Source organism: Fukomys damarensis, unplaced genomic scaffold (genome assembly GCF_012274545.1).
Source record: "Fukomys damarensis isolate Sample0158 unplaced genomic scaffold, DMR_v1.0_HiC HiC_scaffold_33, whole genome shotgun sequence".
In the NCBI taxonomy this organism is placed as follows: Eukaryota; Metazoa; Chordata; class Mammalia; order Rodentia; family Bathyergidae; genus Fukomys; species Fukomys damarensis.
The window spans coordinates 32626486-32642026 of record NW_022900945.1 but is presented as its reverse complement, the minus strand read 5'-3'; the positions used below and the strand labels follow the sequence as shown (position 1 = coordinate 32642026).

The following is a 15541-nucleotide window of genomic DNA, read 5'->3' as shown; positions in this document are numbered from 1 at the left end:
TAATAGTACATAAGATCCTAATGAGATAACTGACATTGTGAAATGGGAAGAAAAGGGCTAATGGTGTAGGGAAAATGGGAAGGGTAGGGGAAAGGTAATAAGGGAAAAGAAAAAAATATGAGAAAATCAAAAGATGGAAATAAAGTGCTTGTAAATGGGGAGGGGAGGAGGGGATGAAGGGAGGGCATGGACAAGTGGAAGAAAATGAGAACCAAGACCTGTCATGTAAAGGTGCAAGATCCCAATAATGAACATAATTGTACTGTATAACTAAAATGTACCAATAAACTCAATAAAAGAAAAAAATAAAAAGAACTGAATTGGTCCTTAGCAAGACAGTATAGCTGTCTTCCAGCAGTATTGATTTTTGTCTGATACATTTACTTGTCAGAGTTGAAGATGAGTATTTCAGTGATGAGGTGTAAAAGCATCCTATGATCCTTCAGTCTTGTAATAGAAAGGTTTGAGTGACAGTTAATCTAATATAGGCAGGATATTTTAAATAACTTTATTCTTAAATGTAACAATCTCTTATTAGAAATGCTTTGGTATCAATACAATAAAAATATGCTGGTTTTCCCCCCTCCAATGAATCATATCAAACCACTGGAAGAGTTTTGCATTTGTTTTCCCCAGTTTTTTGTAATTTTTCACAAATAATCACTACTATTTATTCACATGGCTTAATATCAGTATAATTATAGTTTTTTAGATTCCAAGAAAAATAAACAAAAATATCCAGAAGAGAAATTTGTAGATGTTTCTTAGTTTCTTCTCCAAAGAATTATTACATGGGTAACGCAGCTCTCAGATCACCTTTTTCCCCAGCTTTGCCATTCTCATCCTTAGAGCTGCAAATTAAAGAAAAGAAATATAGAGAGAATTATGAAAAAGAGCCTCAATTTTTACTCTAAATGACCATTTCGTAGAATGCAGGAAAGTTTAGAACATACCTCAGATGGTTTTATCCAACAATGTGAGCATTGTTTTAGTAGCATAAAAAGACAGTAGAAATAATAAGCTATGGTTAACTTAGAGCAGAAGCAGGTTCAGAACTAGAAGAAACCTATTTCTATAAAAATTAGAAAAAGTAGTAGAGCAAGCACAGTACAACTGGAATAGATATAGGATTAGTGCATAATATTGGTCACTGTTAGCCATAGATACACATTCCTATAGGTCAATGACTGTATTTGTGCAGATTTCTGAGCTAAAAGTATGTACTACTGAAAAAAAAAAAAGATGTTGACACTTCAAGTATATTCACAAATGGGTTATTTTTTTAGCTTATTAAACTTAGTTTTCCAAAGGAGGTTTGGCCTTTGGATATACAGTGACAAAAACAAATTTCTCTATGTATGAAACAATGTCTAATTAAGAGCTGGATTGAATGTAAATTGTTTTTGTCCAGATACAAATGGCAAATATTTCCTTTTTGAGTGTATTCTATTATTAATTATACGTTGTGTAGAGAAAGCATTTTTTAAAATGTACATTTAGAATTTATAACACTCCTTTGTTATTTTGGTATCATGCCTTAATATTTATGACTTCAGACTTAGTCATATTTCAAAAATTTAGAGCTGCTCTTTCAAGGCACTAATCTAGTGATGTAATATTACATTCATGTGTAATATGGCTCAAGTAGGAGCTACATAGCTAATCGCACAAGTCTGTTTAATGAAACAATAACGGCGAAGCCATGTTCTCTTATTTCTATCCCATATGTTAGTTATCTATTATCAAAGGAAAGACCCAATCTCTGAGAAGCTCTTTTGTACAAATATGAGAAGGGATGGGGATCCACTACTGTAACAAGTGCATGATCATTGTTGTTGTCACTTATATGAAATATTTTATGGTCAGTGAAGCTAAAAAGCATTTCACTTGAAGCTTTAGGAAGAATGATCGTTTCCAGGGGCAGGGGCAAAATATTTCTCTGCAGTCAGGACTCGCAGAGAGCAGGATCGCCTATCGCTGGGAACTAATGCATGGTGAGCCCTACAGAGAGGCCCTGTCATTCCACAGTAGGAGATAAACAAGGCAGAAGGCAAGGCTGTAGGGAGCTTCTATTCTTGGATTTTATGGGTCTCTACTTTACTGATGGCAAAAGAGAGCTGGAGTAAGGTCCCCAATTTAAAGTTCTATTTTAAGGCAGGAGCAAAATTCTCTTTCCTATAGTTACACCTCATGCTTACAGTTACTCTTTATCTCTACAAGTACTCCTCATTTTGAGATTTGTAAATTAGGCACATCTTGTGCACTGTGACATTCAGCGTCTTTTGTTAGGGTCTGTTTTCCTCTCTCCCTTTCCCTTCTTCAAGCCTACAGCAAGTGCAAATCACAGGAAGATGCACGAGGACAGACTATGTTGGCATAACATAGCCCATAGGTACAGTAGGTTAAAAACTTGGACCGTCACTTTTTCTTTTGACCTCTCTTCTCTGACCCCTACCTCCTCATCCCATAGCAATTCAGACACATGATTTTAGCTGCCCAAACTTGGTGAAAAGAGCTTTTTCTGCTAATAAGTATTTCTGTTCCCTATGGGCTCACAGAGATTGTAATTTCAGCATCAACAGCACATGAATCCATCAGAGCTGAGGTTTCCCATATCTTTATTCTGAAATACCACCAACAGACTCGAGCTAGATTTTCTGGAGGACAAATTTGAGTTAGACGTAAAAGAAGTGTGCGAGAACCTCCAAAGAACACCAGGTGTCTAGCTGGTGGTGGATGTGGGTGGTAGAGGGATCCCTGGGAAAGCTTACTGAGGCTCCACAACGGTGGAAGAGTAGCACTGACTCTATCTTTGAATATGACGATGTGATATTTCAGTAACACATGGATACAACATTGCCTATATTTTCCTGTCATATTTTGCTCCGTTCAAAATTTAACTAAATAAATCTTGAATCCCCAGGCTCCATTTTTTTCCATCTTTCTTCCTCTTTCCTTTTGTTTTCCAAATTAAAAATTAAGTTTGAGATGAGAGTATAAGACAGGCATAATCATTTCAAGCAAGAAGACTACACATTCTTAACTATTATGCCTACCAGGACTCTTCATATTTAATAGGGGACAAGAACAAAGGAATTAACTTACATAATGGGTTTTCAAATACTTTAAGCACTTTTCAGTGGGGGGTGGGGTGCTACGTTCACTTTACTTTGTGCTTGTGAAATTGTAGTACATAGGTGGTCATGTGTTCTATGTTTGTGGATGGCCCCCGGGAACATATGACAATATGATTATTTTAAAAACTCATTTAAACAAACATATCAGATTTGTAATCCACGTGTTGAATGGGAAAACAGGGATGTAAGACAATATCATGATAGAAGGCAAGGAATTTGGAGCATTCTGTTGATAAAATACTTGGGCTGATAGTACAGAAACTTGTATTGTTACTTTGTCTGGAATAGGTCTTCCTGTTTTCATTATTTTAGCTCAATGGCATGTTTGTGTTAAGTGTTGTCTGAAAACATTAGTCACTTCCTGTCATTTTTCGTGGGGTAATTGTGTTGACATGATGTGTATTTGGGAGGAGCTGGCTAGTGTCCAAGTTTTAAAAAAGGGAGGTCTTACAGTGAGTGGGTAATGTCACTGTTGTTGACCACAAACAGTATTTTTCTCTTTCCTAAGTCTTTCATGTTGTTTTAAAAATGAATTTAAAATGCAAATTCTGATCAGCAAATAAAGCTCATTTTCAAAGTGGAAAAGAACCTAGTATCTGCAGGTTTCCATTGTGGGGCACATTACTCAGTTCTGATTGAGGAAGCTGTATAAGTGGACACTTCCCAAGAAATTCAAAATTCCTCAGATGATTGCATTTACAATTAGTATGCCCAATTTACCTACTTACAAGAATAAAAAGGATCCATTTTATTGTATTATTAGCAACTCAAGATTGAGCTTGTGGTTTGCTGAGGAAGAAACATCTTCAATTTAACAGATAATACCAAACTCCTACAGAATTATCAGGTTCTATTTTTTAAATTGGCTGGTGATTAATATTTATTGCTCTTTAATGACAATTGTCTAAACAGAGATATTTTAAATTGCTATCCTGTACAAACACCCAGGCCCCGAGTGTCTGGATAATATGACTTACATCTTGAGCTAAGACAAGCAGAGCTATTCTAATGGATTTTGTCAGGTTTTTATTTAGTTTCATACATGATAACTAACACTTGATATTTAAGTAATAACAAGGAATCTAAAATTGAGGAGCTATCACTTTGATAGAAAAAAGCGTTAAAATTATTTTTCATTCAATGTTAAAATAGCTAGCTAGCCATAAAATTTTTAGAGAATGAGAAATGCAAATATATAGAAAACAGAAAAAATAAATATGCTAAGGTGGAGAAAAATATACAAAGTTAAATGTTATTGATGATGTAAGATAAACTGACAGCCTCTTTTTAAAAATGTAGAAAAATGAAGGACATGAAGTCAATAAAGCTATAAAAGTATAGATAAACAGGATGAAGCAAAGTAATAAAATACTCTAAAAATAATATTTGTTTCTTGCATTTTCTTGCAAAATTAAGGCAATTTGTTGACTTATGTAGGAAGTTGAAATCACAGCCAGGCACAGACAAGTAGCTGCCATCAGATTCTGGTGGGAAAAGATGCATTATTGATGATCCAACAGATCAATCACCCAGACACATTCATATGCAGTACCACGTCATGACAGAGGAAGTATCTCAAGTTACTAAGGTCAGTCAATGCCATACCCGAGATAAGGCGACAATTTATTTTTCACTTTATCTTTTGAAGTGACTATTACTATGGTGGTGATAATTCAGATCATCATTAATAAAACCTCTCAGTGCATATTAGTTTATGAGGTGGTCACATAAGCTGTAAGCAAGAAGGCTCCTTAAGACAGAAAGGAGACTGTCACATGACTGAACAGCAGTGGCATGCCTTGTCACTTTTATTACCTGTTAAAGACGGATCCTCAGTCCCATCTCCAGCTATCGGAACATCAATCGGAGAATGGCGGGCAGGGCCACCCAAGCTTTCATCTTGTTCTTTCAGAGATATGGAATTTTTGTGGGGAGATTTATGGTTTGAGTTTTCACGAGGACTCACTTCGGGTCTCTTCCTAGGAAGTGGTGTGGGTTTGGGTGGCTGGTAAACCTGACTACAGGGAGCTGCATGGCGGTAGGACAGCTGTTTAGCTTCTCCTTCATCCTCCTCTGTCTCATCATCAATCAAAACCAGCTCAGCGTGGATGATCCCGTCATACCCTGTCAGAAGTTTCTTGTCTTCTTCATTGTCCTCGGCCTGCTGATACCCCATGAAAATCATGGTCACGGGTCCTGAATGATCCACATCAGAAGGCAATGAATGAACGATATTGTATCTAACCTCTTCTTCCTCTTGGCAAGTGGGTGAAGAGCCCCGGGGTTCTGACTTCCCACGTGTTGCTTCGCTGGGGCTCGGTCTGGCTCTTGGAGAGGGTGCCAGTTTTTCCTGAACAGCGTTTGATTCTTCCCAAGGAGTCATCAGCATCTTTTGCGGGGCGTGGGGCATCTCTTCTGCTTGTTGAGTCATGGATCGGGGATGAGGTGTTGGCCGAATAGGACCGATGTGATTGAAGCTGTTGCTCCTTTCGCCCGAAAGGCCATTGTCCATTTTGAGTGTGGAGTCATGGACATCATCCCTCAGTCCATTAGCTTTCATCTTTATCCTTTCTTGGAAGTTTGGTCCTGGGGTTGCCCTTTCTCTCTGTGGGGCTGTGGGCCTGCAAAATGGATTGGCGTATACAGGCTCATGATATTCTGTTGGAGATTTAGAGTTTCTCTCTGAGGCTTGTCTTAGAAGTTCTTCTACCTCCACTGGTGCCAGGCCATCAGTGCCATTGTGTGCAGCACAGTGATTAGAGCTTACTGCATACACTGACTTTTGTCCGTCATCATAAACTTTGATTCCTGTACCTTTAAAGTCATCTGATGGGAGAGGTATTGAAGACAGAACTGTACTTTCCCCAGTCTTCAAGTCTTTTTCTACTTTAATTTCCATGGCATACAATGCTGTTAAGAGATAAATTTGATCTTAATTAAATTTCTTTTACAAACTGGCCTGCTTTTTATAGTGTTTTGATGTTTTTTTTATTCTTTTATGTGAGATTTAAAAAATTTTTTCCGATTTTACTCATTAATTGTATGGTGCTGTTTTAACCCTGCAACCATCATTGGTTTTTAGTTAACAGCATGTGAAATTTTGGAAAAATGTCAAGGGGAAAAGAAAAGAAGGTGACTGGAGAAAAGAAAGTGTGTGCAGAATTACAATGTGTCAATGCGTTCTTTTATTGCACCCTGTTAAAAAAAACTCATCTTGTGCAGTGGTCCCTCTGTTTACGAACTTAATTTGCTTTACGATTTTGGAAAAGATCGCTGTTTTTTGTTGGTATGAGAAAGTTGGCTGCGGTTGTGTTTGTCGCTAGTGCAGGGTTTTCAGACAGATTAGTATTTTGCCAAATGCTTTTTTGGCAAACCGAATTGTTCGCAAACAAAAGCGTTTGTGAACTGAGGCACTACTATATTTCATACCACCTCTCTTGCCTGATGGAGTTGACTTTCCCTGGCTACCCAACCAAAATTGCAACACCCACACTCTGTCCATCCCACGTATCTCCTTTATTCTTCGGAATTTCACCCCTATCATGATATATTTAGTGAATGCCTAGTATATGCCTTACTGAGTTTGGCACAGAGCAGATACTGACTAAATATTTGTTGAGCGAATGGATGACTACAACCCACACAGTAGCTTTTCATTTAAATCTACAATCCAAAGATTTCCTCATCTTTACATGAGGCAAGATTCATGTTTCCAGGAACTTTGAAAAATGAGTTTTATGAAAATAAGTCCTCCAGTGAGGGTAAGTAATGCCTAATATTTTCAAGGCAATATTTTCATTTTTAGAAGGATTTTAGTAACCCAAAAGAGCGTCTGCTGGGTGAAATATGTTGAAAGAGATATTTTTGACTAGGGAAATTTCTCCTTAGGTCTTTATTTTACCTGTTCTTAACTAGGTTGGTGAAGAATAAAATACATAGAACAAATACTGTAACTCCTTGTCTCTATCAATGCAAGTGACTCATGTATCTTACAGAACTTTGTAAAATAGACCATCACTTAACATGAAAGCATAAGATGTCACTGCAAGTTGTAAATATATGACTTCTGAAACTGAGAACGTGCCATTGAACACAGATTTTACATATACCTTTTCTATTTTGTTCGTCATCTTCCAGTCCTTCATTTCTTTCCCTCCTTAATCTGGAAGGTATGTAAGATTTTGGAAGGTCAGGGATATTAGCATAGATGTCCTCAATTGACTCTGTAAAATTGACGTAAATTCAAAATATGTTAAGGACATATTTTTAATAATGGGAAAAATTTCAGTGGGCTTATAAAAAATGAAATTTGACTTCTCAAAAACATACCTCTTGATGTTTCTTCCTTTTCTTCCTTAACAGACTATAAAAAAAGAATTCTCAGTGATTAACTCAATTTAAAAAATAAAATACAAATGTGACAATACTTTGAAAAATTGCATAGTATTTGTGGATTAACTTGGGAGGAAGTTATGGTATAAAAATTAGTTCATACTCACTCTTATTATATCTTCTGTTGTCCTCTCAATTGATTTTAGTTTCTTTAAAATTGCCTCTTCATTGGTTGAGATTTGCAGTTCAACTTTTTCAAGATCTTGAATCTCTTTCTCAAGCCTAACAACAAAAAAGATATACTTTGTATTGCTTAACAGTCTCTATGCAGGCTTCTCAAAGATATCTTTCCTATTTATGAATTTTCCTTGGAATATTGCATGCAAATAGCTGGGCCCCTTCTAAGAACATAGTGTCGTACTTAGCATCGTGCCAACTGTTACACTTAAGGTACAGAAACTATATAAGTCCAGACTGAATAATTTTCAATCCAAGTCTTTTCTTGATAAAGTATTTCCTTTGTCCTATTTTCTTCACTGCAACGATTAATGTTATATCCAAATGAAACAGAGCAATTTGTTTTATAAAAAGATTCAAGTTTAAAGTTGAACCAAAAGGCATTTACATTTGTAGTTGTGCAATTCATCAATTTTTCTTACTTGTCTCCATAGAAATTATTTGGGAAAATAGTATAACTGCTAAACTTGATTTTATAATCATAGTAATTTCATATGTAAAATCCTTGCATATCCTAACATCAAAAATGAGACTGTTTTAAGTTTCCTAAGAATTTTGCCGTGTTCCAGTGAGTCACGTGAAATGATGGGGAAACGGGAAAAATGTAATACAATAGCCTCAACTGCTGTTGTTTACAGAGACTACATTTTCTGTGAAGAAAATGGGCATTCATGCCCTGATAAAGTGTAGGGAATTATAGACCCAAACAGATACATATGCACTTGGACTGTTCTGAGCTAGCGTTTTGACGGGCATATAGCAAAATGTCAGACTTTTGTGAACTGCAGGGGGCGTCATCATGACCTTTATCCTATATAAAAACAGCCACTGTCAGTCCACACAGTTACTAAGGCTGGCAGCCACAAAAGACACAGTGTCTCAGCCAAATACACTAAGCTCTAAAGTCAGCTGCCTCAGAGGATGGCTGATTAGATACAGCAGCTGGTCCAAGAGATGACAGCTGTGGGTGTTCATGTCAGCTAACATGATTGCCAGTTTTCTTGGTTGCGTTCTTGAAATGGTCATGGGTCCGGCAGCTCCAAAATCCTGTACCATTGTCACAACAATGAAAGCCCGAGATGTGATCTATTTGACCTTTCTCTTACTTGTTACTCCAGCATTGAAGTTCTGACTTTGATGTTGCCTTTGGCTATTACAGTAGTTGGTGAACATTTATTCGTGAGCAGATTTCCTTGCATGTCACATAGCTCTGAGTGAAACGTAGTGCCCCATTTCTTAGAAGTTATTGAAGTGTGTCCACAGGGGCACATTTACTTATCAGCCAAATCGTGGGGATGTATGTTGGTCCAGTCTGGTAGAGTGGAAAACTCTGTATTAAATGTAATAGATCTGGATACTATTGTCTCTGACACTTGGTACTTATGATGGTCAGTTCTTTCAGCTTTCCTGAAGCTCAGTTTTCTCAATTATCCTGCTTCAAATTGACATTTGGTGAAGTGAAGAAGAGATAATATATATGAAAACACATAGAATATGGTTGATCTAAATTAAGGAATAATTTTTCAAGTTTTCTGAAACACATTTTCACTTCTTTCATCCACTGTCTCAGAGGCTTTCTCCCTGCATGTTATAGACCCTCCAAAATGGGAACCCTTTTGGTAGAAAACAAGGAGGATTCAAATCATTGCTGCAGACGGCCCTTGGACCTCAGGCTATAGATTGCTATGGAATAAGGGAGATCAAGGATTGAATTCCGGTTCGTCTGCTAATTTCCTGTGTGATCCTAAATCTTTAGACTTCCCCAAGACTTATTATCTTCATTTATTCATTCGTCCATTTAAAGATGTTTTAATATCAGTTTTTACCAGGACCTATTCTATGTGCAAGGTTATAACAAAGTCTTTGTCTTCAAGGGTGTTATATTTTAGGAGGAGACCACACGCTAATTCAGGGACTGTCAACTTTTTCTGTAAAAGGCCAGATACAAAACGTTTTAGGCTTCACAACCCATAATAATTTCAGTTGCACACTCATTTATTCATTTTTCCCCCTTCTTTTAGTTTTTCAATCCTTTAATAATATAAAAACCATCTGGGCATGGTGGTGCACGGCTGTAATCTGGATCTCAGAGGAGTATGGGTTTAAAGATATGCATTTGGAGTTGCTATTTATAGCCTGGAGAGTCAGTAAGATTTCCTAGAAGGTAAGAGAGATAGACAAAAATTCCAAGAAATGAACCTAGGACAATTCAACAATTAGAGTTCTAGCCAGTGTTAAGTACTTCTTAGGATGTAAATGAAGAATGAAAGAAAGAGGGAGCACTCAGCAAATCTTCCTATGTCTTCTCTTTTCTATTTGAGAGCTCTCGGTCTGCCTGGCCAGTTATATCTCAGGGGATTAATCCACTGGTATTTTAAATCATTTCCTTCTGAAGAGAAGACCTTGGCTAATGTAATTTCACGATTCTCATGAATAACTTCAGAGTAATATGTTAAGAATATGAGGCTGAAAGCTTGCTAGCCTCATCAAAGTATCTGCTAATGAATGTTTTTGAAGGTTTTCAAGTTACTGGGTGAAAGCTGCATTAATAGGAGGCTTATGACACTTCATGACATGTTTGTGAAAACTAAACTACAAAAACATACACTTCGTTCCCATTCTTTATCACTTAGCTTCAGCCTACTCTGAGTTAAAAAGGATAATAAGGAAACATCTTGGTGCTGATTACTCAGAATCACAAGCCTCTGACAGGAGATGCTTGCTGATATAGATTGTTTCTTACAATTTCCACTTAATGCAAAGCTGTTTTTGTATCTTGATTTGTCACTTCTGTCTGTATTATTATTTATGGCTAATATAAATATCATTAAGAGATAAATGTTAGAGATTTGCTGTTTTAAAAAAGATCTAAAGGCTTAGAAAGCCAGTGTTACTCGATATGGGACCTCGACACTAGTAACTGACAGAGAGGAAGGAACTCATTGCTTCGGGCTCCTCCCTCACTTGATCATCACAGAGGTGACCTGGAAACAGAATATGAGGTCTGACAAGCTGGCTGCACACTAGAAAATGTACCGAGCTTTTAAGGGCTGACTGTTCACAAGGAGCGTGAAACAAAAATTACAACAGAAGGCAGGGGTTATCTTTATGTCTAACATAGTGATTCTGAGCAAGGGGTAACTTTGCAGTTTTTTGGAGATGTGTTTGATTGTCATGGCTGGGTCGGAGGGGGCTACTGGCATTTGGTGGGTACAGGTCAGGGCTGATGCTAAATGTCCTGCAATGTAAAGGACCGTTCTCTCACAACAAAGAATTGTCTTGTCCAAAATGTCATTAGTGTTGAAGCTGAGAAAGCTTGGGCATTTAATACAATGTCTGGTGTAGGATAAGTTCGTGAAAAAGCCGTTACAAGAGATTTATTTCGCTTCATCTCCCTGATATTCAAATTTTTTTCTCTTGTTTATTCCTCTTCTAATTTCATCTATTTTCAATATACAATGTATGTGTACCTCCCCCCTGTTCATTTATAGTTCATCCCCCCCCCAGCCATTTATAGTTAAGAGAATACTTAACTCTAATTTAAAGCTCAAACAATTCAGGGCTTAAGTTAGGGACCTATACCCAATTCTTTTCCAAAAATAGTTTTGGGAGAGAAAAAATTTAGCAAGTATAAGAGAAATATTGGAGCAATACATATATGTGTATATATCGCATCTATACATATCTATGTATATACACACATACATGCATATATATATATATACACACATCTCTGGGACATACATATATGTGCAAATATGTATACAAAACATTACTTTTTTTTACATGTAAAGCTTTACGGGAAGTTGTTGTGGAATAATGCTTTAACCTTCACTTGCCTATTTTTTAGCGGATGGCTTTGAATTTCCGTAAGTGCTGCCATCCCCGTCTTTAGAAGGTTTTACCTTTCAGAATGGGAACTGAGCTCCTTGAAATGCTGATTCAGTTTGGCAAGAAGCAGGCAGCAGAGACAGAGAATATCCTTCTTGGTGCCTCCTGGGCTGTTAGGTGGTGCCTGATGGATGACTCAGTACCTCTCACAATCTCTGAGAGATGGTGGGCAGGCATCATGTGCCAATTTAGATAAGCAGAGTACATGAAAAAGGATTTGTAATGCTATCTATTATTGGAATCTTCTCTTTGCTATTTGCTGGGGGAAAAGAGGGCTATTTTCAAGAGCTCCCTAGGTAAAAGCAGGTAGCTTTCATTTCATTCACTGTGGTAGTAATAACCTCCCTTAATCAGCAAGGGATAATGTCCCCAATCCAATTCCAGCATGCAATTTCTTTGTCTTAAAAAAAGGGACAGCATGTAAATGCTGGTGCGTCAAGAAGAGATTATTTCAGAAGGCAATATTTCTTCAGCTTAGGACTCATTTATCTCTCAGTTTTTGGTGGAGTTAACAAGGACTAATAGCCTGGTGGAGTTTTTATTAGGGGCCAAACAGACTGGAACTCAGCAGGGTGGGGCAGGGTGAAGGATAACCACAAACCCAATTCAAAAAAGTATACCTGACCTTTCAGTACTCGACTTGTTAGCAATTATAATGTTTAGCATGTGCTGCACATTGATACCATACCAGGCACTGGTTTAATTAGTTCTCATGACAACCCCAGGAGCACTGTTATTAATTCCATTTGACAGATCAGCAAGCTGGGCACCTAGCAAGGCAACTCACCCTGAGGCTCATGGGAAATCTGAGGCAGGATAGAGTTTGAAAGCCTGAACTCTCAACTCCTCTCCCATTAGCCATTTGGAAACAAGACTTAATTAAAAAAAATTGATCCTTATGAACCTAGACATATTTCTGCTGAGCAGTATAAAAGAATTTTTTATTTTCCATGATAATAAAGAAAGTGATTAAGATGGATGAGGCCACCAACATGTAAAAGTGCTGATCCATTACAGAGAAGGTAATATTTCTGCCCCAGTCTTCACTGGGGTTAGTTTGTTGTGCTGAAAATTTTTCTGCTCAATATGCCAGTCAATCTGATCACAATTAAAGTTATATATAAAATATTATATGTATCATATATATATATTATATGTATATATATAATATATATCATATATTATATGTATCAAATATATATATTTGCTTGATTTTGATCCTTTTGTTGTTGTTGTTGTTTTTTTGAGACAGAGTCTCACTATGTAGTTGAATCTGACCTGGAACTCACTATGTAGCCCAGGCTAGTCTCGAACTCACAGCGATCCTCCTGCCTCAGCCTCCCGAGTGCTGGGATTACAGGCGTGCACCACTACGCCCGACTTTTAATTTTGATTCTTGGTAGTTCTTATAACCATGTCCTTTGAAGAGTCTGTTGTTTCCTGCACTAAGGCTACTTTACAGCAAGACTTTCCTTCTTTAAATACGAGACTGTTGTGTGAGGTGATTGAACTGGTAGTCTTGACTATAAAGCTGGGTAATGCAATTTGACTGTAACATTGCCATTGAATTAATTACCAGTGCTCTTTGAAGCTAAGTTTGAAGCTAGCGTTTAGCTGTATATGTGCTTGACAGTACGAACGAATTACTTGCATCTCACTAGCCTCAGCTTTCTTCTTAAAAGCCTTGACTACACCCATAGATAAGGCCTAATGGCTATTTTTAAGGGTAGCCTGACTCAGCCGGAGTTAGGCTCAAGTTGTGCCACTGCTGAGAACAACAGTTGATGGGAAGGGCCAGGAACAGTCCCCCCATCCCCAACCCTACCTTGAGCTAAACAGAGAGGAAGCCAGTTTCTTTCAGGGCTCACAGACTTGTCTCCAGCCAGTACTGAATTCTGCTTAGAGGAGGAGGGTCCAATTCATGGTCCCTGGGCCCCATTTGGGCCTAGACAGCTAGAAATATGGCCCCAGAAAGTCATAAACCTTTAACTTTATTGTGTGATTTTTAGCTGTATTTTTCATGACCCTGTTGTGCACATCTTGAAAGTCGATTGTGTAGGTGACCACTATATAGGGGAGAGACCAAAGCAGTGCTCTATCTCCCTTGCACATCAACTGTCCGTAGATTTAAAAACATGTGCATTGCCCAACTGAACTCCTCCCAGATTTCTTTTAAATGTGTGTGTGTGTGTGTGTGTGTGTGTGTGTGTGTGTGTGTGTGGAAGTTTTATTACTTATATACAGCAACCATGTTACAGATTTTATATTTTGCCCAAGACAACTTCTCTTTACTCAGCGCAGCCTAGGCAAGCCAAAAGATTAGACTCCTGTGGTTTGGAGAAGTGGGTAACTTCTGACTCTTCTCAGGCTAGAGATTTTTTTCCCTTTTCTTCCACACTGAATCCTGGAAGAAGTGGAAGTAGCTGATGGTTTACATTTTGTGAGATTTTTTTTTTTTGAAAGCCCATCTTTTTAGGGAAAGCAAAGAGGTTTTTTAACACATAAAAACACACCCAAGCTAATGCACTTGGCTTAATCTTTCAACCCCTTCAAATATCATTTCTCATTTAAGGAATATCAACTCCTCACCAAGTGTGGCCTTCGGGAAATAACTGAGATAATATTTGAATCATAGGGCTTACTGGAGAGGAGTTCCTTAATAAAGATTAGTTACCATTTCTCTTAGTCTGTTTGGGATGAGGTGCCATCTGTGGCAACCCTAATGGAAGAAAAAAATCTATCATGTCCATTAGATCTTGAAGTTTAGTATCAATGGTTTTAGAGCAAGCATGTCAATAGTATAGCTTTGGGTACTCATGCCCAGGCCTTGAGAACACTGTTCTAGGCAGATATATGTAGTACAGTATAAAGGTTCCCAACTTTTTTGGCACTAGGGACTGGTTTTGTTGAGGACGTCTTTCCATAGACTTGGTGTGGGGGTGTAATTTCTGGATTAGATTTCCCATAAGGAGATGCAGCCTAGATCCCTCAAGTGCACAGTTCACAGTTGGGTTCCTGCTCCTATGCGAATCTGATGCCACTGCTGATCTGGCAGGAGGTGGAGCTCAGGTGGTAGTGCCAGTACCTGGGAGTGTCTGTAAATACAATGAAGCTAAGCTTGCGTGACCTCACTTCCTCCTGTGCCACCCTGTTCCTAACAGGCCATCCATGGTACCAGTCCGTGGCCAGGGGGTTGGGGGGTGTCCCTCCTTATGTATTATCAATGAATTGTCATAATATTTATGATGACACCATTTCATACATACAAAAATTAGTCTGTTTTCACAACTTGCCATGCCTTCGGCCCCCAAATCCATCTCTTCTTTCTCTTTTATATTTCACGTGTCTCCCTGGATAACTTGCTATAGACTACATTTTCTAGCCTCTTTTGCATTTAGATGGTGCATATAACTAAATTGTAGCAATAGGATATTATATAGCAGAAGTCACTTCAGCAATTTTCAGGTCATACCTTAAAATCGACCTGTTCACCCTCCATTTATCTTCTCTTTCCTAAACTGGAATGCAGATGTGATGTGAACTGGCATTACCATACTGCCAAGGGTGTCCCTTAGGGAAGATAAAAGCAACAAGATGGAGAGGACCAGAATCTGTCTAGACTCTCTTGTTACATTGTTGGTCCCTCCTCTTGAATGTCTAAAAGTTAAGATTTTTATGCATGTGAGAGAAATGAACCTTTTTATACCATTTAAAACTCCATACCACTGCTCTTTAGGATTCTTTTAAACCAACAAAATCAGCCTGCTAACTATTGTATAACCTTATGGGGGATGAATCTTAGTATGACAGATTTTATGAGATTTTTCATAATTTCTTCATGGATTTGCAGAATTAGTCATTTGTAGCTCTCATTTCAAGTAGTCAATGAATGAAAAACAAAAATTAATCAGCCTTTGTTCCTAATGATGAAAAGTTCATGTGCT

General features: G+C 37.8%; 1 protein-coding gene across 3 annotated transcripts in view; it reads right to left on the bottom strand.

The window, feature by feature from the left end:
• Positions 1-470: 470 nt before the first annotated feature.
• Positions 471-15541, bottom strand: part of Palmd (palmdelphin) — a 54036-nt gene continuing 38965 nt past the window's right edge. For all 3 annotated transcript variants that reach the window (XM_010639045.3, XM_010639044.3, XM_010639043.3), the window contains exons 5-9: positions 7637-7751; positions 7467-7500; positions 7247-7360; positions 4953-6047; positions 471-851 (exon numbers count right to left, since the gene is read on the bottom strand). In XM_010639045.3, the coding sequence (XP_010637347.1) occupies positions 808-851; positions 4953-6047; positions 7247-7360; positions 7467-7500; positions 7637-7751 (1402 nt within the window). In that variant the 3' untranslated portion in view covers positions 471-807. The remainder of the gene's footprint in view (positions 852-4952; positions 6048-7246; positions 7361-7466; positions 7501-7636; positions 7752-15541) is intronic.